This window comes from Oryx dammah, unplaced genomic scaffold (genome assembly GCF_014754425.2).
Source record: "Oryx dammah isolate SB20612 unplaced genomic scaffold, SCBI_Odam_1.1 HiC_scaffold_13, whole genome shotgun sequence".
Classification (NCBI taxonomy): domain Eukaryota; kingdom Metazoa; phylum Chordata; class Mammalia; order Artiodactyla; family Bovidae; genus Oryx; species Oryx dammah.
The window spans coordinates 62,706,129-62,727,092 of NW_024070197.1; the positions used below are offsets into that span (position 1 = coordinate 62,706,129).

Genomic DNA, 20,964 nt, shown 5'->3' on the forward strand with positions numbered 1-20,964 from the left:
GACAAGCATAAGAAACGGTTATGAGCGTTCACTGAGTGCCCAAGGCTGGGAAAGGATCACGAAGGGTCAATACGCCCGGCCTTGAGGCGTTCGAAGGCTTCCTTCTGACCACCTGTTTCTGAGAGCAAGGACTGTTGTTTCATGATAAGACTCCCTTTAGAGTTTCGCCAAAGCTATATTATGGCTTGGGCGGTAGGAACTGTATTTTATGCTTGAATGCTTTAATGTTTATCTGGAGTGGCTACGTGCAAGTCAGCCTTATGCTCTATTCCCTGAAAATTATAAAACTACACAATTGGATGATAAACTTTGTCAGCCCACTAGAGGCTGTCCCTGAGTGTCCTTTTCAGAGTGCGGTTCTCCAAGCCTTACAGCTCAGTTAAGCACCGTCAACAGAACTGTGTGAGTGTCCCAATATATTCACAGAAGTGGCTGTGAAATGGTTCCATTACACTTTGAGGGGAAGGGAAGAGTTCCGAAAAGTGACTGATGAAAAGTGTGAACACCCAGTGCCATGCAGGGAAAAAGCTGGAAAGCACAGAAGCCAAGTTAGCCAAGATCAGCGGAGGCCGGGGTAGAGCTGCCCACAGGTCACCCATACCCATGCAGCTCACTGGATTCCCAGGGCAACCCCTGAGCGAGCAAGTCTCCACTGCAGCCATGGAATTCATGCAGAAGTCCTAAGGAGCTCAAAGCAGCCCCAAGGCCCCTAGGGACTCCACCAGCGCCCACCACAGGCATCAGGCTAACAGGCCTGGCACAGACTTCTGCTCTTTCTGCTGTGTGTCACCAGCCTCCACGGTCATTCAGTTTGGCTCATCACCCCCACTTCCCACAGCCTGGAGCCCCTGGTGCCAGGTGGTGTGGTTCACTTTGCAAGAATAATATTAAAAGTATCTATGGTACAAAATTTTTCACAAATTTTGGGCCAAGTAGTCTATACACATTGTTTGAGTCTGCAAAAGCAAACAAAAAGGTGTCATTGCCCACTTTACAAGCAAATAATTGAATGCTGTGATGATTAATTTTATGTGTCAGCCTGGTTAGAAGATGGTAACCAGATGTTTGATCAAGCACCAGTCTAGATATTGTTGTAAAGATATCTTCTGGATGTGAATAACAGTTTTATGACTAGACTTTGAGTAAAGCAGATTACCCTCTGTACCTGGGTGGGCCTCATCCATTCAGGTGAAGCTCTTAAAAGAAAACACAGAGTTCCTGTGGACGAAGAAGGAATTGGGTCTCCACACTGCCTGGGAGCTGGAGACCCCAACATCAGCTGGTCCCTGGGTTTCCAGCCTGCCCGCCTGCCCTGCGCATTCCAGACCTGCCAGCACCACAGTCCTGTGAGTCACTCCAACACAAATCTCCCCCTCTACGTACATACACAGCCTGTGGGTTCTTTCTCTTTATATATAGTCTTTGTTGGTAACTCCCACAGACGCCCAGGAGAGCTAACACCTCACAAGGTCATACACCAAAGAGGGCTGGCATCCAGACCCAGGCCAGGTCAGCCCCAAGTTGTGCTGTTAACCAACCGGCACAACCACCCTCTCAGCTCTGACTCTGAGGGGCTCAAGTCAGATGATGCCTGGGATCCACCTGTCTGAGGGTCCCTGACTCCACAGAGCCTCTCTTGGTAAGAACAGCAGAGATGGTCCCACCCCTTTGGGAGGCAGCACCCCAAGAAGCCACTCCTCAGTCGCTCTTGTGTTCCAGGCACCATGCTGCGTTATCACCTCTCCAGGGAGATTTTATTAGTCTGACGGGTTTCTAATCTCCACGTAGTGCCCTCCATATGAGGGGCTGTCTAAACCCAGGAAACCCCATTTCCTAGGCCACAGCGTCACCTGCTGCTGGTTTATATGAACAGAGCTTCTTTAAGAACTAGCTCAAGCCCTACATTATCCACAAATCTTTACACAACTGCTATTTCTAGATATCAGGGAAGGTCCTGGAACTTCCAGGAACCACCTGATGTGCCTTTCAGCCTTACTGATTCCGGTTCATTCTGACGAAACGGGTTTAGACTCCCCAGGTGGTCCTAATGTACCACCACTGTCTCTACCACATTTCTTAGTACTGACTTGAATATTTACTACTTCATGTAAATATTACATGTGAGGCCTGGTTTTCATTATCTGTAACATGAGAATATGCTTTTATAGGCTTCACTTTCCTCACAGGTGCAGGAATTCAGCCATCCTCAACCTTTTGGGCATCAGGGGCCAGTTCCACGGAAGACAGTTTTTCCACCAACTGGGGTAGGAGGGATGGTTTCTGGATGACTAAAGCACAGCACAGTGATTGTGCACTTTTATTTGTTATCACATCAGCTCCACCTTAGATCGTCAGGCTTTGGATCCCAGAGGTTAGGGATCCCTGAAACGTACACCGTTGTGATGAAGTTTCAACTGGGACAATGCCTGGCACAGGAGCCACTTGTAATATGACTCTGTCTTACAGGTTCTGTGAAATGGCAGGTGTTTTACTGCAAAACTGCAGCATGATTTATGGGTGGAGGTTGGTGTGCTGAAGGCACTGGCTGCTTCTCTCCCTACCCACGGGAGTGAACTGGAATGCATACAGAGCCCTGGTTTCCATGCAGACATGGGCTCACAGGTACGTACGTGGTGGACACGCACAGTACCAGGTTCTCACGAGGAGTCACTGAATGCTGGATGTCAAGTCTAGTGACAGCAACAGTAGTCTCAGGGGGAGGAGCGGGGCTTCTCCCCCAGCCATGTGCCCACTGCATGGAGAGTGACTCTGTAGACGTTTGTGTGTCTTCCTTATCTCGGTTCCCAGATTCTCTTCTCTGCTTTGAAAACAGGACAGTGGTTTTATAAGCAACGTTTACTCCATTACCCAGCATGACGCCCGGCCACAAGAAGCCATCTATTAAACAAACCTGGCTTGTGTGGTGAGATGGGCTTGAATCCAAAGACTGGGAAGTGGTGAGTGAGGCCCCCAACGCAGCCGAGCCTGTGCCGTTAGATCGCTGTCCATTCGGGCATTTTTCCTGGACTTTGTGCCAAACACAGTTCTAAGTGCGAGAATATAGTCATGCATGAAATTTAGGTACCGCGTGCGAGGGTAGATTTTGCAACTAGATTGGAAAGACATTCAACACTCATCTACCAAAGTGACACGTTCTAGAAAGGAAAGAAAACAGGACGATGTGATAGGAAGCGAGGTGAAGGAGTCGGTGGTGAGCTCCTCAGAGGATGGAGTGAATGATTCCTCTTCTGGTCCAGACTAGCAGGGAAGGTGCAAAGAGAAAGATCCAGTCCAGAGCTGAGATCTTATCCGGCCTCCGAGGTCGGACCGGTCCAGCAGACCGGATTCCCGATTTGCTCTGCTAGCGATTCCCCAAGAAGATTCGGGCGACTTCCAAAAAACAAAGCGGCTGTCCGTCCAAGAGCCTTTACTCCCTGGAGTAGAGTGTCTTTGGGTTGCGGACCACGGGGTATCACATTCGGGCGCTCGCCCCGACGGAAGCGAGAATACACACTCACTCACACACACACTCACTCACTCACTCACTCTCCAGCGGGGCTGCCGCCTTCTCCGCAGCATCTGTAGAAATCAACGGCCTGAGGCTAGAGTCCTAAAAGGCAAGTGCGGAAAACGCAGGCCTCTACTTCGCCTCCATCTTGGAGGATGCGGAGGCGGGAGCCCAGTCCAGGGGCGGAGCCTCGCGAGACCCAAACAAGGCCACGTGTCAGGGGCGGAGCTTTGCCACGGCGTCGCGGCGCGCGTGCGCGAGTGAGCTTACGCGCCGGCGTACCCTTGCCCGGGACCGTAAAGCGCGGAAGGTCGCGTCTCCAGCGTCCCCGGAACCTCACGCCCTCCGCCCCGCCCCCTCCCCGCCCTCACCCCGCCTTCCGGCCCCCAGGACCCTTGGGTCCTCCCGAGCCTGCCGCCCCGCCTCAGCCGAGGCGGCCGCCCGTGAAGTAAAGGGAGGCTCTGGTGAGGACGCCGCTCCGGCCTGCCGTCCGCGCGGGCCTCGGCGGCCCGGGACCCCGCGCCCCCAGCTTTCTCCCGCGGTCTAGCTCCGGTAGCTCCGGCCGGCCCTGGAAAGCCGCGTCCCCGCGTTCCCCCAGCCTCTCTGCGGCTGTGACGCCTCGCAGAGCCGTGCCGAGGCCGGGGCACCGGCCCTGCGGGCGCCCAGCGCGGCCGGGTGACCTCTGTCCCGGCGCCCCTCGGCCGTGCACCGCCCCCCGCCGCGCGTCAGGCTCGTCCACCCGGGTCGTCTCTGCAGGTGGAGTCGTTTTCCCGCGTGGAGACGTGCTTGTGCTTGACCAGCTGGTCAGCTGCTGCAGAGTCGGCAGCGATGTTACCTGGGAACGTCCAGGCGGGGCAGGGAGCTTTCTTCTAACGTTTGACCCTTTGGGACTGATGTGCATGGCACTGAGGTTTGAGTGAGGCATCTTCAAGTCTGTTTTCCCCGTGCGTTTGTGAGCGTGGTGTACGGGGTGCGGGGCGAGGAGACAGCCGGACTCAGGGGGCGCTTTTCTAGGGCTAGGGGTTTGGATCAGGTTCTCAAACTTCGTATCACCGGGTGCACTTGTTGAAAGATGCAGCGCCCTAAACCAGTAGGAACAGACTCTCCGGAGAGGGAGCCTGTCAGTGTGTGTCTCCGTGTTTTAAACCAGTTGCCGGAGGTGGGCTTTATGCTGAGGGAGGTGTGGGGAATGGTGTGTGCTGATCCATTTAGCACACCGTTAATAGACACTTCTCACCCAGGGTCCCTCGTGACCAGCAGCCAATTTGTACAGCATGCTGTGACCATGCAGAGGAACAACTCACAGGAGCTGGAGCTGTCGTCGTCTTATCTGTGGAAGCACATCTGAGCATAACCAGAGACAGTTTTGAGGTTGTTTAGCAGAAATTACACACATGATTGGTTTTCAATCAGATGTGTTTTACTTCATCTTTGACATTTTCCATTTCTTCTCTACTGATTGTATCTCCTTTGCCCTCAGGCTGTATTAACTTTTGCTCCCAACCTACTGGAATAGACTCTGTTGCCTTCCTTACTTTCATTCTTTGCATCCACTGTAAATCCTTCTTTTATTTGTTCTCACCACTTCACTGACCCTTGAAGGTTATGATGAACACAAGGTCAAAAATCTTTTTCTTGGTTCTTATCACTCTGGTCTTTTAGTATTATTTCTTTTTGAAACTGAAATGTTATGTTTCTAATGCCACCTTTGCTAACCCTTGTTCTGGCCTCCTTTACAGCTTCCCTTTTTTAACTTATTTTAATTTAAAGGTAGCATGGAATAATGATTCAATGGCAGATGCTAGTGCTAAACTGACAGGCTTTCAGTTCAGGCTCTGCTGCTCATCAGGATCGTAGGAGCTTGGATCAGTCATTTCAGTTCTCTGTGCTGCCGTTTCCTCAGGCGTACAGTAGTAATTGTAGCATCTCTTTCATGGATGTGTGAGGATTAAATTAGCAGTATACATAAAGCGGTGTCTGGCACATAATAATTACTTATAAGAATATTACTGTTTTGGAAAAAAGTTATTTCATGTTATTTGGCTATCCCCTCACATCTGGGGCCCTAGGCTTGAGATCTGAGTCATCGCTTAATTTTTTTCCCCATCTTCTTTGTTCTTTGTCCTCATTCATTTTATCTCATTCAAGTTGTATTTCCAAGGTGCCTACGGTGAATGCTGAGAAAAATGCTGATTGAGTTACACCTGGTCCCTGCTCTCAGAGACTTCCATTATCACAGGACTAAAGGCTCCCACTTTCCGAGTGCTTCTGAGGTGCCATTTGCCCTGTTTTTCCTGCCCTGTCTGCTTTGGTCTTGCAGCAGCCATGTGAAGTAGAACTCCTAGCCCGTGTTACAGATGAGCAGCCCGAAGCACAGAAATTGAATAACTTGCTCAATGTCATACAGTTGATGAGAGGTGAGGGAGATTCTCAAGCCCAGATCTATCTGCTTCTAAAATCTTTATTCTCAGATGGGTTCCTGTTTTGCTTCCCTGGTCAGCAAACAGACTGTTACAGAGTGTGGCTGGCTCTGAGCTGGGGGATGTGCAGGGTGTTTAGGGGAACATAGAGGAGTCACCTAACCAACTGTTGGGGGGAGGGTGGGGACAAATAAGATATCACCCAGGCTGAGAGCTGAGGGGATTATCTTTATTTGGGGGGGGAGGTGTGGCAGGAACTGCCAGTTAGAAGGTAGAGCTTGCACAGATCCTGGAGGTAGAAGAGAACGTTCATGCTGGCATGTGTACAGAATTACAGCAGTTTAGGTTTGATGATAGTGTGAGAGGTGAGAGAAGAGAAATGAGACCAGAGATAAGTGAGCAGACACGGAAGGGTCTTGCACTTCCTCTTAAGGAATGTGACTTTGAGGGCACCAGATAGTCATTGCAGGGTGCAAGCAGGGGCACGAAATAGGGTCTTCATTTTAGAGGTGCGCTCAGGCCCCTGTGTGAAGCCTGGGGGGGCGTCCGGAGAACCGTGGCGCAGGTCAGAGGTGGGGAGCCCCGTGGGGAACCTTCCGCAGTGAACTGAGAGAGAGCTTGGTGGTCTGTGCTCAGGACAGGGCAGTGCAGATGGAGAGAAGTGTGTCCGTTGGAGGGAAGTGTAGGCTGTAGGCTTGTCAGTTAGGCCTGGATGATTGCCTGGAGAGAGGAGGTGAGAGAAGGGGAGGCATTCGGGATGACACCCGGGACTCTACTGAGTGGGGTCCCCCGGGGGACAGAGGAAGTGGAGCGGAGTTGGAGATTGAGGAACATGGCTTTACCTTTGAGATGTGCTCAATCTGACCAGTGGGAGTCCAAGTGGAGGTGGCTCTTTTTCGGCTAGACCTGGAGGTCTGAGCTCAGGGATGGGTTAGGCCGTCAGTCATGGTAGGAAAGGGTGTCAGTGTAGACAGGGATGGATGGGGAGAGCAGCTGGCCTCAGGGAGCCCTGAGGGACATCCACACAGAGGGAAGGGCAGAGGAGAGGCTGGTGGGATGTGATAAGGGAGGAGGCTGCCCAGCAAACCAGGGAAGCGTGTGAGCAGGAGGGAGCCTTCAGTGGGCTGGTGGGGTGGCACCGAGGCTGTGCCCTGGGAAGCAGTAGCCTTTGTGTTCCTGGTGAGAGCGGTGCTGTGGTCTAGTGGGGAAGAAGCCCGACCAGTTTGGTTTAGGAGAGTAGGTTGGGGGGAAAGTGAGAAACAAAGTATGAGCAATGCCTATGTACTTACTTATTGTGTACATGTTAAGAAATTTTGCTTAAAACGTTCCTTGAACAACCATGCCATCACCAAGGTCATAAAAGAAAGACTTAAGACACAGGTGATGGCAAACAAGTGGACATCAGGGCAGCTCATTGCTGCAAAAATAACATGAAAATATCATTAACACTGATATTGTGAACTTTGAGTGGAGGGAAATCGTAATTTCCTTCTGAGTTTTTGCAGTGACCATTGTTTTATAATTTAGAATTTTAGAAATTCAACATAGCTAATTGAAGAGTGTTATGGAGCTTTGCTTTTTCTGCTTAAATCTCCTCGGCAGGGCGAGGGGTACTGGAGCACATTTAAATGCTGATGAGAAGGAGGGAAATGTGAAGTTACGTGAAAGAGGAGAACAGTTGATGGAGCTCGATTCAAAGGAAGGAGGCAGGCAGTGGAGCCAGGCCTCTGTGAGGGATTACCTTTGACACTGTGAAAGAAGGTGGAGATGGTTGCAGATGCAAAGAGGGTTCTAGGAGGGGTCTCAGGAAACAAGGTGAGATAGGTTATTTGCTGTGATGAAGGAAGAGAGGACGTGAGGTCAGAGGTTAGGAGAGGAGCAGAGTTACAGGTTCAGAAACCAGATGTAGATAGAGATGTGCCTGCACTTAACAGGAAGTAGCCTGGAGCTAGGTAGGGGTGCCTGCTAGCTTACGCCACAGAGGAACAGGGTCTTTTCAAGGATGGCCGAGTGGTAATGGTTCAGAAGCTAGGAGGACGCTGACCGTACCTCTTGATGGTGAGGCCCGTGGGACAGGGCTGGCCACGTGACTGCCGATGCCCTCAGAGCTGCGTTTCCATTGAGACAGTGGGTGACATTGAGACATCAGTGATGGTGTTACCAGCCAGGGTTCTTGGCCTCTTTAATCAATAGAAATGGAAAAGAGGCCAGACAAGAGATTCAGGCCAGGCTTTATTGGGGCCCCTCCTGTAGCAAAAGAGCGCAAAGACAGGTAACGGTTTCCCTTGCTCACTCCCAAGGGCATCGGTGGTCTGGGTCCTTATATGGGGTAAGGGTGGAAGCGGGTCCAGGTGTTGGGATTGAGGGGTGCTTGGGTGGTCTGCCCACCCCTTTGGTGGTGGTGTGTGCTGGGTCCATGTGCAGCACCCTGCTTTTGCTCCCCAACACCTGCTTTTGCTCTCTGCTCTTCAGAAGTGGCAGTTGACTTCTTTGGGTCTTTTTCGTATCTTGTCCATAACTTACCCCAGCTGCACACACATGTAGTTATTTTTAGTCCTTTCTAGTTTTTTGTATTTTGTTGCTTAAGAAGACATTTGTTCAGGTGTAAGCAATGCGGCAAAGGGTCCCAGGTTCCAGCCTGTCTCATTCCTCCTGAGGGATTCTACACCCTTTATTCTTGAGGCTTAAGAGGCCAAAGGTCTCTTCTAGAGTTCCTTCCTGCTGGACAGGGGCTGCAGCCCCTAGCCTACCCTAGAGGTTAGAAGTCCCTCTCTGACTGCTCCAAGGACCTGTAGAGACCTGGGCCACCCTCTGCTGGAAGGGGTTAAGTTCTTGTGCCATCATGAGTCTTACCTGAAACTGTTGGAGCTTAGAAGACACAAACTTGCCCAGAAGGTAACAAACAAGGGCCAAAAAGAGAACAATAGTATCCTGTAAAGGGCCTGGAAAGGGAAGGAACCAGGTTAACCCTGGGAGGTCTAACTTAACTGTTGACCAGACAGTGGAGGCCATATTGCCACCGCTGAAACTGTGAAGCCAGTTGGCCTGGATGTATATTCCCTTGATGTTAACTTCCACCCATGTGATTAGATTGGTTAGTTTTTTATGATTGTGGCTTTCAGTCTGCCCTCTGATGGAGAAGGATCAGAGGCTTCACAAGGAAGCTTCCTGATAGGAGAGACTGACCGAGGGGAAAACTGGGTCTTGTTCTGATGGTTGGGGCCATGTTCAGTAAATCTTTAATCCAATTTTCTGTTGATGGATGGAGCTGTGTTCCCTCCCTGCTGTTTACCTGGGCCAAACTGTGGTGGAGGTAATGAAGATAATCTTCAAAAGACCCCACGCATGTACTGCTGCACTCAGTGCCCCCACCCCTGCAGCAGGCCAACATCAGCCCCTGCCGGAGATTGCTGGACACTCCCAGGCAAGTCTGGGTCAGTCTCTTGTGGGGTCACTGCTCCTTTCTCCTGGGTCCTGGTGCACACAATGCAAAGGAATAGAGGAAAACAGTAGACTAGGAAAGAGTAGAGGTCTCTTCAAGAAAATTAGAGATACCAAGGGAACACTTCATGCAAAGATGGGCTTGATAAAGGACAGAAATGGTATGGACCTAACAGAAGCAGAAGATATTAAGAAGTGGCAAGAATACACAGAAGAACTGTACAAGAAAGATCTTCATGACCCAGATAACCACGATGATGTAATAATTCACCTAGAGCCAGACACCCTGGAATGTAAAGTCAAGTGAGCCTTAGGAAACATCACTACGAACAAAGCTAGTAAAGGTGATGGAATTCCAATTGAGCTATTTCAAATCTTCAAAGATGATGCTGTGAAAGTGCTGCACTCAATATGCCAGCAAATTTGGAAAATGCAGCAGTGGCCACAGGACTGGAAAAGGTCAGTTTTCATTCCAGTCCTAAAGAAGTTCAGTCGCTCAGTCATGTCCGACCCTTTGCAACCCCATGGACTGCAGCACGCCAGGCCTCCCTGTCCATCACCAACTCCCAGAGTTTATTCAAACTCATGTCCATTGAGTCAGTGATGCCATCCAACCATCTCATCCTCTGTCCTCCCCTCCTCCTCTCGCCTTCAATCCCAAAGAAAGGCAATGCCAAACAATGTTCAAACTACTGCACAATTACACTCATCTTACACGCTAGCAAAGTAACGCTCAAAATTCTCCAAGCTAGTCTTCAATAGTACATGAACCATGAACTTCCAGATGTTCAAGCTGCTTTTAGAAAAGGCAGAGAGAGGAACCAGAGATCAAATTGCCAACATCCGTTGGATCATCGAAAAAGCAAGAGAGTTCCAGAAAAACATCTGCTTTATTGATTACGCCAAAGCCTTTGTGTGGATCACAATAAACTGTGGAAAATTCTGAAGGAGATGGGAATACCAGACCACCTGACCTAAATCCATATGTAGGTCAGGAAGCAACAGTTAGAACTGGACATAAAACAACACACTGGTTCCAAATAGGAAAAGGAGTACATCACGGCTGTATATTGTCACCCTGTTTGTTTAATTTATATGCAGAGTACATCATGAGAAACACTGGGCTGGAGGAAGCACAAGCTGGAATCAAGATTGCAAGGAGAGAGATCAATAACCTCAGATATGAGGATGATACCACACTTAGGGCAGAAAGTAAAGAAGAACTAAAGAGCCTGTTGATAAAAGTGAAAAAGGAGAGTGAAAAAATTGGCTTAAAGCGCAACATTCAGAAAACTAAGATCATGGCATCCGGTGCCATCACTTCATGGCAAATAGATGGGGAAACAATGGAAACAGTGACAGACTTTATTTTTTTGGCTCCAAAATCACTGCAGATGGTGATTGCAGCCATGAAATTAAAAGACCCTCACTCCTTGGAAAGAAAGTTGTGACCAACCTAGAGAGCATATTATAAAGCAGAGACATTACTTGGCCAACAAAGGTCCATCTAGTCAAGGCTATGGTTTTTCCAGTAGTCATGTATGGATGTGAGAGTTGAACTATAAAGAAAGTTGAGCGCTGAAGAATTAACAGAATTCAACAGCTGAGTGCTGTTGAACTGTGGTGTTGGAGAAGACTCTTGAGAGTCTCTTGGACTGCAAGGAGATCCAACCAGTGCATCCTAAAGGAGACCAGTCCTGGGTGTTCTTTGGAAGGACTGATGTTGAAGCTGAAGCTCCAATACTTTGGCCACCTGATGCAAAGAGCTGACTCATTTGAAAAGACCCTGATGTTGGGAAAGATTGAAGGTGGGAGAAGGGGACAACAGAGGATGAGATGGTTGGATGGCATCACTGACTCAATGGACATGGGTTTGGGTAAACTCCGGGAGGTGGGGGTGAACAGGGAAGCCTGGTGTGCTGCGGTTCATGGGTTACAAAGAGTCGGACATGACTGAGCAACTGAACTGAACTGAACTGAACTTCCACCCGTGCTATCACATTCATTCAGGTGCAGCCAGAAGTATTATTATCTCGCAAATTCCACCTCATTCTGCCAGCAGGTGATCGAGAGCTAGACTGTTGTCAAGAACTACATTAGCCAAGGAAACGAGAGGACTTGTCCAATCTGTGCCATCATATAGCAAACTGATGAGATTTCTCAGTGTTGCTTCATGATAGGTAAAACCTCCCCGTGAAACTGCGGATCTGATGGCCAGCCCTACCCCCACAGAGATCATTCCTAGTGCTGTCTGGGTCCAGTGTGGGCCAGAGTGGTCCTGTTACAGACGAAAATCCCACTCACCTTGTAGTCCTACACTGTGTGTTCCTTTAAAGTGAACTTTATCAGTGCATTCATGGTCTGTAGCCTGGCTGGAAAAGCGCAGGGCCTGGCCAGAGTTCCGTAACATATGATGGTTTGGGTGTCTGCAGAGGAAGGGATGCAGATCTGAATGTCCATCTCACAGTTGTTAAGTGGAGACATCCTTGAAGGACGTAACTGTTGTTACAACTTAAAACAATGAGGGAACAGCAGACCGTTATGTTGATAATGAAGTGGGTAAAGCTCGACAACATTTTGAACAAGATGTTCATGTAAGATCCTGCTGAGTGTAGTAGCAAGAGTGGCTATTAACAGTCTAACCCATTGCATCATTTAACTTGTCTGACGATGCTTTTTTTAAAAATATATAATTGAATTTACTTATTGTTAATTGAAGAATAATCGGCTTTACCACGTTGTGTTGGTTTCTGCCAAACATCAACATGATTCAGCCGTAGATAGACCTGTGTCCCCCCCCCCATCATTTATTTATGTGAGTGTGTTGCACTGTCAGCTGCAGCATAGGGGACCTTCAGATCTTCACTATCATGTGTGACCTTAGTTCCCCAATCAGGGATCAGACCACGCCTCCTGCCTTGCAAGGTGGATTCTTAACCACTGGGCCAGCAGGGAAGTCCTGATGCTGCCTGTCTTTTGAATAGGTATCTCAGCTCTTCCACTGGCTTTACAGGCGGTGGTTCTTCTGTTGTGACCTGTGGGGTTTCTGGAGGTAAAAGCTTTAGTCTGGACAAATGTACCCAGCTAAGAGATCCCTTGCTCTTTGACAGCAGTGGGAGTGATTCAGATTACTTTATAGGTGCCTCTCCATACTGGCATTAGTTGGTCTTCGGAGAACCTTTCTTCTCAGGGTTTTTGGGTGTTTTTTTTTTTTGTTAATTTTTATTTGTTTACTTTTGGCTACACTGTGTCTTCGTTGCATTGGGCGGGCTTTCTCTAGTTGCAGCTGGCAGAGGCTCTCGTTTTTGGTGCGTGAGCTTCTCACGGCTGTGGCTTCTCTTGTTGAGGAGTACAGGCTCTAGGCAAATGGGCTCAGTACTCGTGGCTTGTGGGCTTAGAGCTTGGGCTCAGTAGCTGTGGCACACAGGCTTAGCTGCTCTGCAGCATGGGAAATCTTCCCGGACCAGGGATCCAACCTGTGTCCCCTGCATTGGCAGGCAGATTCTTTTTTTTCCATTTTTTATTTTATTAGTTTTGGCAGATGGATTCTTAACCACTAGACCACTAGGGAAGCCCTGGTCACTTTATTTTTTAAGTGATTAAAATTTTTAAAATTTTCCTTTTATTGGAATATAGTTAAATTACAATGCTGTGTTAGTTTCAGGTGTACAGAAAGTGGATCTGATATATAAATCTCCGTTCCTTTTCAGATTCTTTTCCCAAATAGGTTATACAGAACATTGAGTAGAGTTTCCTGTGCTATATGCTCGGTCCTCATCAGCTTTATGTAATAGTGTGTGTTTGTTAATCCCAATCTCCTAATTTATCCCGCCACCCCACATTCCCCCTTTAGTAACCATAAATTTGATTTCTAGATCTGTGAGTCTGTGTTTTGTAAAAAGTTCACTTGTGTGGTTTTCATTTATTAGTTGTGTTTATTTTGGCTGTGCTGGGTCCTCACTGCTGTGCAGACTTTGCTCTGGTTGTGGTGAGCAGGGGCTGCTCTCTAGGTGGGGTGCTCAGGATGCTCGCTTCAGTGGCCTCTCTTGTTACAGAGCTCGTGTTCTAGGGCGCTTGGGTTCAGTACCTGCGGCGTGTGGGCTCAGGAGTTGTGCCTCCTGGGCTCTCGCACACGAGCTCAGTAGTTGTGGTGCCCGGGCTTAGTTGCTCTGAGGCATCAGGGATCTTCGTGGATCTGGGATTGAACCCTTGTCTCCTGTATTAGTGGGAGGAATCTTTCCCACTGAGCCTCCGGGGAAGCCCTGTGTCGTTTTTAAATTGAATTCCGCATGTGAGTGCTCTCACATGGTCTTTGTCTCTCTCTGTGAGGCTGGCTCCACTTGGTGTGATAATCTCGAGGTCCCTGCATGCTGCTGCAGATGGCCTTGTTCTGCTCTGTTCGTGGCTGAGTAGTATTCCACTGTATATGGACTGTTATACATGCACCTTGTATATGTAGCTTATGTACTGCACCGTCTTCATCCTTTCCTCTTCAGTGGACATTTAGCTCACTTCCGTGTCTTGGCTGTGGTAGACACTGCTCCAGGGACCATTGGAGGGCGTGTATCTTAGTGAATTACAGTTTTCTCTGGGTATATGTTCAGTAGTGGGATTGCTGGATCATACGGTAATTCTATATTTAGTTTTTTTTAAGGTACCTATATATTGTTCTCCATAGTGGTTGGACCAATTTGCATTCCCACCAACAGTGTAAGAGGTTTCCCTTTTTCTTCACACCCTCTCCAGCATTTGGAGTTCGTAGGTTTTTTGATGATGGCCCTTCTGACCAGTGAGAGGTGATACCTCACTATAGTTTTGATTTTAATTTCTCTAGTGGTTAGTGATGTTGAGCATCTTTTCTTGTGTGTTTTGGCCATCTGTCTGTCTTCTCTGGAGAAACGGTGAGGTTTTAAGGGAGAGAAATGAAGGATTGAAACTGGGGAGACGATGGGGCCTGTGGCGAGGGGCTTACACCAGGACTAACTGTATGGACAGTTTTCCATCTTGAGGAGAGTCTGACAGGGACCTGAGGTGCGGTAAGACACAGGTGGCCAGGATGGTTGGTCCCTGGGACAAGGTCTGTGCCTGCCTTGGTCACGGATCCGAGAGCCCCCTGATGGACGATGGTTCGGGCTGCAGGTGGCGCACGGGTGGGGGGCTGTCGTGGAGGAGGTGGGGGCTGGCGCGGCGCGGGCCGCCCTGACATCTGCTCGGCGCCCCCTTTGCTCCTAAGGCCGCCTCTTCCTGTGCGTCCATGACTCTGTGGTCTGCCGGCAGCTCTGTCTGCAGTTGCCTGAAGCTTGACGAGTTCTCTGTTTTGCTGTCGCATCAATTCTGTTAGAACCCTGCCTTGGTCGTGTGCAGCCTGTGGTACTGGACCGAGGAGCAGAGTCTCCTGGGTCAGTTCCTGCCACTGCCCAGGGTTCACGGACACGGCAGCCTCCAGGCCGGGTCCCTCGGTGTCAAAGTGGGTTCTGGGACTCGCTAATCAACAGAAGTTCAGGTGTGGCTTTCTTGGGAGTCGTGCTGAGACATGAGCGTGAAAACCAGCAGCAGGGGCCCTTGGTGGCTCCTGGGGAGGAGAACAGGCTGCCCACCCGCTTGGTGCTGCTGTGCAAGGGGTCCAGTTCCTGCTTCTGCTCGGGGCACCTCAGAGATGGCAGTCTCAGGCTTGGGCACCAGCTGCTCCGAGTTTTCCGGCGCTGCCGGCTGGGTCTCCGGCTGTTGACTCTGTGGAACCTTCCACTGTGCTCACAGACACCTCACAGCCTCCGCCGTGTCTGATCCTTCTCAGATTACACATGGTTGTTTAAGCCTCAGACTTGGCCCTCCTCATTTCTCCGTTTTTCCCATTTTAGCATCAGTTGTTGGCAAATAAGTTCTGTCATCTCTGTTTCCCAAGCAATCCAGTCGTTGCTCTGGCTCCGCTGCCCCATCCTCATCTGAGCCAGCCTGGCGTTTCCCTGAGAAGTGCGACAGCTTCCTGGCTCACCTCTGCTTTCCCTGTCCTCCTGGGAGCCTTCTGTGGAGCCAGCCTCACCCTGGAGGAACGGAGCGACCGTGTCATGCCCCTGCTTTAGTGTTTTCCTCGGCACTTAGAGTAAGCCCTGCTGCTCGTGGGGATCCGGGAGCCCCTGCGTGGTTGGTCCCCACCCCTCCAGCGCGGCCTCTCTTGGGGATCCTGGAGCCCCCGCGTGGTTGGTCCCTGCCCCTCCAGCGCGCCCTCAGGTGGCCCCCTCTCATGTGCTGTGCACACACTGTTCCTTCTTCTGTGCTGACTCCTCCAGCTCCGCCTCTCCAGGCCATCGCACACGCTGCTTCTTTCCGAACTCACGTGGCTGGTTCTTTGTCATCCAGGTCTTTTCAGATGTCTCCTCTCTGACCACTGTGTTTTGAGGCTGCCCCCAGTGACCCTGTCCTATTAGCTCAGTTGCTTAAGTTGTTCGTATATTGGCTGCTTGTCTGTCTGTCTCAGATGTAAGTTGTGTAAAGGCAGGGACCTCCTCATTTGTCCTCACGGCTGTTACACTGGCAGCGTGTCTGGAACTCAGGAAGTCCTGAAACGTTGGCTGGGTGAACAGTCAGCATTCCGGGTTTCAGCCTTTTCTCGTTAATCCTGTGCTCTGAGTGCAGCGGAATGACACACTTGGTTTCCTCTGTCTAGTGTGAATTGCTGGGATCTGCTGCGTGGCTGAGTGAGAGCACGGCCCCCGTTGCTGACAGACGTGATGCTGCACCGGTTGCTGGCGGTGGTCCGAGGACCGGGAAGCCGCCGAGGATGGCGGAAGGGCTCCCCCGCCAGAGGCAGCGCGTCAGCGGCCGCGGCGCCGCCCGTGGCCCTGCCCGTCCGGGCGCAGGTGGTCGTCTGCGGTGGTGGAATCATGGGCACGTCTGTGGCCTATCACCTCTCCAAGATGGGGTGGAAGGATGTCGTCCTTCTGGAGCAGGGCAGGTAGGACTCCCACTGGCCGTGGCTTGGGGCTCTGCTGCTCTGGGCTTCCCTCATCTCTGTCATCTCAGTAATGCTCACCCACCAATAGCCAACCTAAATGTCACTAAGTAGTATGAATAAATTGCAAAAATGAAATCTTCAGGACTTCGTTTTGCAATGCCTAATATTCTGGTTTTCTGGTTTTCAGAGATTGGGATGTAACAAGTAGATAAAGGATGTATGTACTTCTGGTTTAAAGTACATCTTGCTCTCTTTGTTGTATTAATTCAGCAATAAGGACTGTGACTCGGGTGCTTCTTCTGTGAGCTGAAATGAAATTGGCTATATTCTGTCTTATTTCTGTTCCTTTTCTTTGATTATTTTAGAAATAATCTAAATTACTTTAGATGTACAGAACAGTTGCAGTGATAGTGCAGAGTTACGGGATACCTCACATCCATGTTCATCTGTCACCAACATCTTCTGTAAGGATTAATGTTTCAGTTAATGAGCCAGTATTGATACATTTGTTTAAACTAAAGTTGATGCTTTCTTCCCCCTAGTGTCCTTTTTCTGTTCCAGACTTTTGTTCCCTGCCACAAATTGGACTTCATTCTAAATTCTGAATAGGTGACACATTTACGTAGTTCAAAATTGAAAATGTGTAAAGGAGTACATAGGAAATTCTCCTTCAGCTCCTTAACCTCTAACTACAAGTTTCCCTTACTGGAAGTGAGTTAAGTTCTTTAGGTACCATTCCAGATAATCCTCTCCATATATAATCAAATAAGTGTTGGTAGGTGTGTATGCGGGTATCTGGAGATTCATTTATTTTTTTCATATAAGTGACAGCATACCCTAAATAGTTTTCCTCACCTCGCCCTTTTCATTAGAGTTGCTCCATTAGGATTGGTCCATGAAAGTGTTCTTTTTTTTTTTAATGTTGTATAGGTGACATTCCAAAATTCTAACTCATTCTTATGTTGATAGACAGCGAGGTTGATTCCAGCTTTGGCGGTTGCAGCAGTGGTGTAATGAGGGGCCTTGAACTTGCTGTGTTCACTGACATATGCGTCTCCCTAACAATCTATCCTGCAGGCTGGCTGCTGGCTCTACGAGGTTCTGTGCTGGCATCCTAAGCACCGCCAGGCACTTGGCCATCGAGCAAAAGATGGCAGATTATTCAAACAAACTCTACCATCAGTTAGAGCAAGAAACAGGGATCCAAACAGGTAAGCAGGTGGTCTAAGACCTGTGCTCAGCACTCTGGTGCTGCACCAGGGTGGCCTGTTGATCTGGTGATCAGACTTGAGTTTCAGTCCAGACTCTGCTACTTGTCTGGCTCTGGCCTTGGGCGAGGCTCTTAGCTTGTAGCACTGTCCTCACTTTGCTTATCTGTAGGTTGAGGGTCTTCAATCAGTACCCTAGCTCCTTGTCAGATTCTGTTATTCTTATGAAGTGAAAGTCTTCCTGGGCCATTTCCTATATATTCCACTCCTCAAAGTATAATAAGTGGCAATACTTGGCACCTCAACTTCAGGTATTTGATGGTTAAATCATAGCTTGACCCACCCAAATATTGATACTTAATGGTATTTCTAACTATAAAGCACATACGTGTGTTTCTCCTTACCTGTGTAATTAGGGGAGTAAGGACACAGACTGTAAGCCACTTATTGGAGTAAGTAAGAGTCCCAAGAGCAGGAAGATGAATCTAAGACCATGATCCATATTGCAGCAAGGTAGAAAGAAAGTCTAGTACTTTGTTGTAAGGTGACATGTTAGCCAGAAGCCCAGAGTCAAAGCTAGTTTCATTGCTGATGAAGCAGTTTGGTGACCACAGTACTGTTAGGGGATGGTGAGGCCCGGTGCTGATGACAGGACGAAGCCTGTGTGAGGGATGCTCTTTTGAGGCCTTGTGCCATTCAAATCACAGATACATCACGATTAATGCTGACAGATGGTAGCTTTTATTTTTGCCAACTGAAGTATAACTTTATTTGTAAATTGTAACTTAAGACTGATTTTCTAGTAACTTAAACATGGTAGACACGGACCTAACTGTGGGACTTCGGGAAGATAACTGAGTCTAGCCTTTGTTCTGGGTCACCGTCCAGAACCCCTTGTTGGGTCTGATCTCTCTCTGGTGCCTGTGGGGTGGTGAGGAAGTCAGGCAGCCGAGAGCAAGGGCACCCCCTCGGTGTGTCACCCCAATGCCGTCCACCAGGGCTGCAGTGAGACGCGACGCGGGGGCTTCCCTGATGGAGGAGTCTGCTGTCCAGCAGGATGGACGGGTGTGCACTCCCATGACCGCGGTCCTCCAGTGGACTGCTTGAGACATTAAATGACATCTCTACAGCCTAGTTTGTTTTGTTTTTTTGGCCTAGGAGCATGCAGGATCTTAGTTTTCCAACCAGGGGTCAGACTTTCCCTGCCGCCCTGCAGTGGAAATGCAGAGATTTAACAACCACTGGACCATCAGGGAAGTCCCAAAACCTAGATTTAATGGTACCATATAATAAGCTAATCTTTTTCTTATGATTTAACCATCAAATACCTGAAGTTGAGGTGCCAAGTGTTGCCACTTATTATACATCGAGGAGTGGAATATATAGGAAATGGCCCAGGAAGACTTTCACTTCATATACATGAGGTGTATGTTAACTGCATTCAACTCAGAGTTACTGGGTCACTTCAGGAGTCCTCATTATACAAAATTAGTTTCTGCTGTGCTGCTTTTGTACCTGATAAAATTTTGTCAGGTGACTGAATGTGATAATCTAAAAATTTTAATATTCTTCTGAAAGTATCTCATGTATTATTTGACCTTACAGTAAGGATGGGTCATTCTTTCACAGTGAAAAACCTAGGTGCAGGTAGGTTAAGCCACTTTACCAGGTTGATGACCAATTAATTTTTAAAAATATTTTGTGGGTTATAAGGAACTTTTAGAAAGTTTTAAATATATGTAATAAATTATTATGATAAATGTGAATAATACAGAAATATAAAAAGAAAAAGTCAACCTTCCCACTGACTACCCACCACAAGGTTGCCACTCTTTGGTTTGTTCATGTGTACTTTTTTTTAACCAAAATGAGATTGTATTAAGCATCTCTGTACCTTGTTTTTTTCCACTTAATGTCTTGCACAAAAATATGCATGCATAAAATTGATGAAGTCCACACATAGGAGTATTAAGTAGATGTAAAAAGGAGGAGAAAGATGTCTATGAACTGCTATGAAATGATCTCTGGGATACATTGTTACATGAGAAAACCAAGATGTTAAAAGCTGTATAAAATGCACTGCTTTTGTAGAAGAACTAAGAAGCAATAAGAAAATACACATTATTTTGCAAATAAATATAGAAAGGATAAATCAGAAAGTACTGAGGTTGGCTGGGCTTCCCTGGAGGTTCTGCAGTAAAGAATCTACCGGCCAGTGCAGGACACCAGAGTTCAATCCCTGGGTCAGCAACATCCCCTGGAGAAGGAAGTGGCAACCCACTCCAGTATTCTTGCTGGAAAATCCCATGGACAGAGGATATCCTGGAGGGCTGTAGTCCATGGAGTCGCAAAAGAGTCAGACATGACATAGCACCTAAACAGCAGCTGAGGGTGGTCACCTCCAGGGTAAGTGGGGAACACGGTGCATGGTGGGGAAGTGGGGGGTAGTTGATATTTCTGGCTTGATGCTGTGTAGTTTTGACTTATAGAAAGATTTGGACATTCTCCATACTCAAATATAAAAAAAACTATCAGAGTGGGAGGGAACCAACAGTGGAATACTAGCAGAAATAACATAGTTGCCTTTCAGATGAATAACAGCTTTATTATGGGGAAAAAAGCAAACTCAGAGACTTCTGACCATAGTGTTTAACTCTACCTTCAGTCGAAGACAAACGGAACTGTGAACAAACATTGACCTGTACTTAGCAAGTTGTTTTTCACAGTGGTATGAACATTTTTGCTTTCTGTATATCCTAGGACAGAGCAAAGGAATAAATATAATGAGGATATGTCTAATACTTAAAAAAAACAGGCTCTGAAATGATCATGACTGTATTCCATTTTAAAAAGACACCTGACTGATTCAAGCTTTTCTTCATGAGAACTGATAAGACATTGCACTCTGGGAGGATTGTCATTGACTCAGGTGTCATAGTGGTCACATCCAGTACATTGACTGCAAACAGCAGGAATCTCCCGGGGCTAAGCTGGGCAACAAGAAGCTTCTGGAAGGCCACTGGGGCCTGTGGACTAGGAGGCGGCTGCCAGCTGGAGGCAGGGTGGAGCCGGGTGGTGAGGACCCAGGCCCTCAGCTGGAAGGGGGGTGGGCTGGCCGGGACACTGCTGCTCCTGAGATGAGAGGAGGGACCTCCGCCTTCTCTCCTGGCTCAAGCCCCAGTGTGCCAGGAGGTCAGACCGGCTGAGCGCAGGTCACAGGCCTGCGGCTGCACTGAGGACAGCCATCGCCATGGTATTGTGCCCACCAAGGACCGAGGAGAAAGGGCCTGGTTACCCAAAGGGGTGAAGGAGGGAGGGGCCACAGTTGCGTCCCTCGCAGAGCTGTGAGCTGAGCCCGTCCAGGACTCCCTGCGGGTCGCCCGCCTGGCAGTCTGGTGGGCTCCCACTGTGCCCCCGCAGGTGGCCCGGTCTGTC

The 20,964-nt window shown here is 48.8% G+C and overlaps 1 protein-coding gene across 2 annotated transcripts; it reads left to right on the top strand.

Moving 5' to 3' along the window:
* The first annotated feature begins 3,891 nt into the window (after positions 1–3,891).
* LOC120872880 (pyruvate dehydrogenase phosphatase regulatory subunit, mitochondrial-like) lies at positions 3,892–18,353 on the top strand. 2 transcript variants are annotated; one of them, XM_040253562.1, is made up of 3 exons: positions 3,892–3,972; positions 16,034–16,321; positions 17,399–18,353. In XM_040253562.1, exons 2-3 carry the CDS (start codon positions 16,098–16,100, stop codon positions 17,547–17,549), a joined length of 375 nt encoding a protein of 124 aa, XP_040109496.1. In that variant the 5' UTR covers positions 3,892–3,972; positions 16,034–16,097; the 3' UTR covers positions 17,550–18,353. The 2 variants fall into 2 exon arrangements, 1 of the variants encoding a protein (XP_040109496.1); XR_005723363.1 differs by lacking the exon at positions 3,892–3,972 and adding an exon at positions 3,981–4,264.
* Positions 18,354–20,964: the final 2,611 nt, after the last annotated feature.